General features: G+C 59.6%; 1 protein-coding gene across 1 annotated transcript in view; it reads right to left on the reverse strand.

Annotated features, from left to right (window-relative positions):
• The window catches only part of LOC104408639 (delta-1-pyrroline-5-carboxylate dehydrogenase, mitochondrial-like), a gene marked incomplete at its 3' end in the record, with an annotated part of 2,453 nt that extends 1,965 nt beyond the window's left edge, over window positions 1-488 (reverse strand). The window contains exons 1-2 of the mRNA XM_010018295.1: window positions 413-488; window positions 198-295 (exon numbers count right to left, since the gene is read on the reverse strand). Coding sequence (XP_010016597.1) covers window positions 198-295; window positions 413-488 — 174 coding nt within the window. The remainder of the gene's footprint in view (window positions 1-197; window positions 296-412) is intronic.
• Between the last annotated feature and the right edge of the window lie 210 nt (window positions 489-698).

Consider the following 698-nt stretch of genomic DNA (forward strand, 5'->3'; position numbering starts at 1 on the left):
TGCTTAGAGCAACATCCCTTAGGGGAAGGTGTCGGTGCCCGTGGCAGGGGTTGGAACTGGAGGAGTTTTAAGCTCCCTTCAGCCCAAACCACTGTGGGGTTCTATGCAAAGGAAAGGGAACAGGATGGGGCTGACTCCCACCAGGGAAGAGCCTGGTCCTTTAAGACCCACAAAAGCCCCATCCCGTGTGCTGGTACCTTCTGAAGCGCTGCTCGCTCGGGACTCCCTTGCTTAAACTCAAGGATGGGCTCGTTGGTCACCGTGATGGCTGAGTGGTGCTGCCATCTCCGCCTGGGACAGGGGGGAGACAAGACACTGAATCCCGCTGGTTCCCTCCTTCCCAACCTCCCAGCAACACGTGGTTTTGGCTCCTTGTGCAAACCAGCCATGCGTGCCCAGGCACAGCCCCGTGTCATTGTTCCTGTGCTCCATCGGCCCATCAGATCACGATGCCAGAGCTGGGAACAGAGCCTGGACACAGCCACCATCCAGCTCTCCCTTCTCCTCGCTACGGAAAAGATGCTGGGAAAGGAATTCCTAAGGGACGAGTCGATCGTGTTTGCTCCCACACCCCAGCGCGCTGCCAGCTCTTGGTAAAGTCCAGGGGGCAAAAGCCAACCTGGTCCCCGCTGCCCGCTCCGGTGCGCGGCTGGACCTTGGGCTGCGAGTTTCCCAACCCCGCTTCGGCGTGAAACTGC

The sequence above is a fragment of the Nestor notabilis genome, unplaced genomic scaffold, assembly GCF_000696875.1.
Source record: "Nestor notabilis isolate BGI_N333 unplaced genomic scaffold, ASM69687v1 scaffold22617, whole genome shotgun sequence".
Classification (NCBI taxonomy): Eukaryota; Metazoa; Chordata; class Aves; order Psittaciformes; family Psittacidae; genus Nestor; species Nestor notabilis.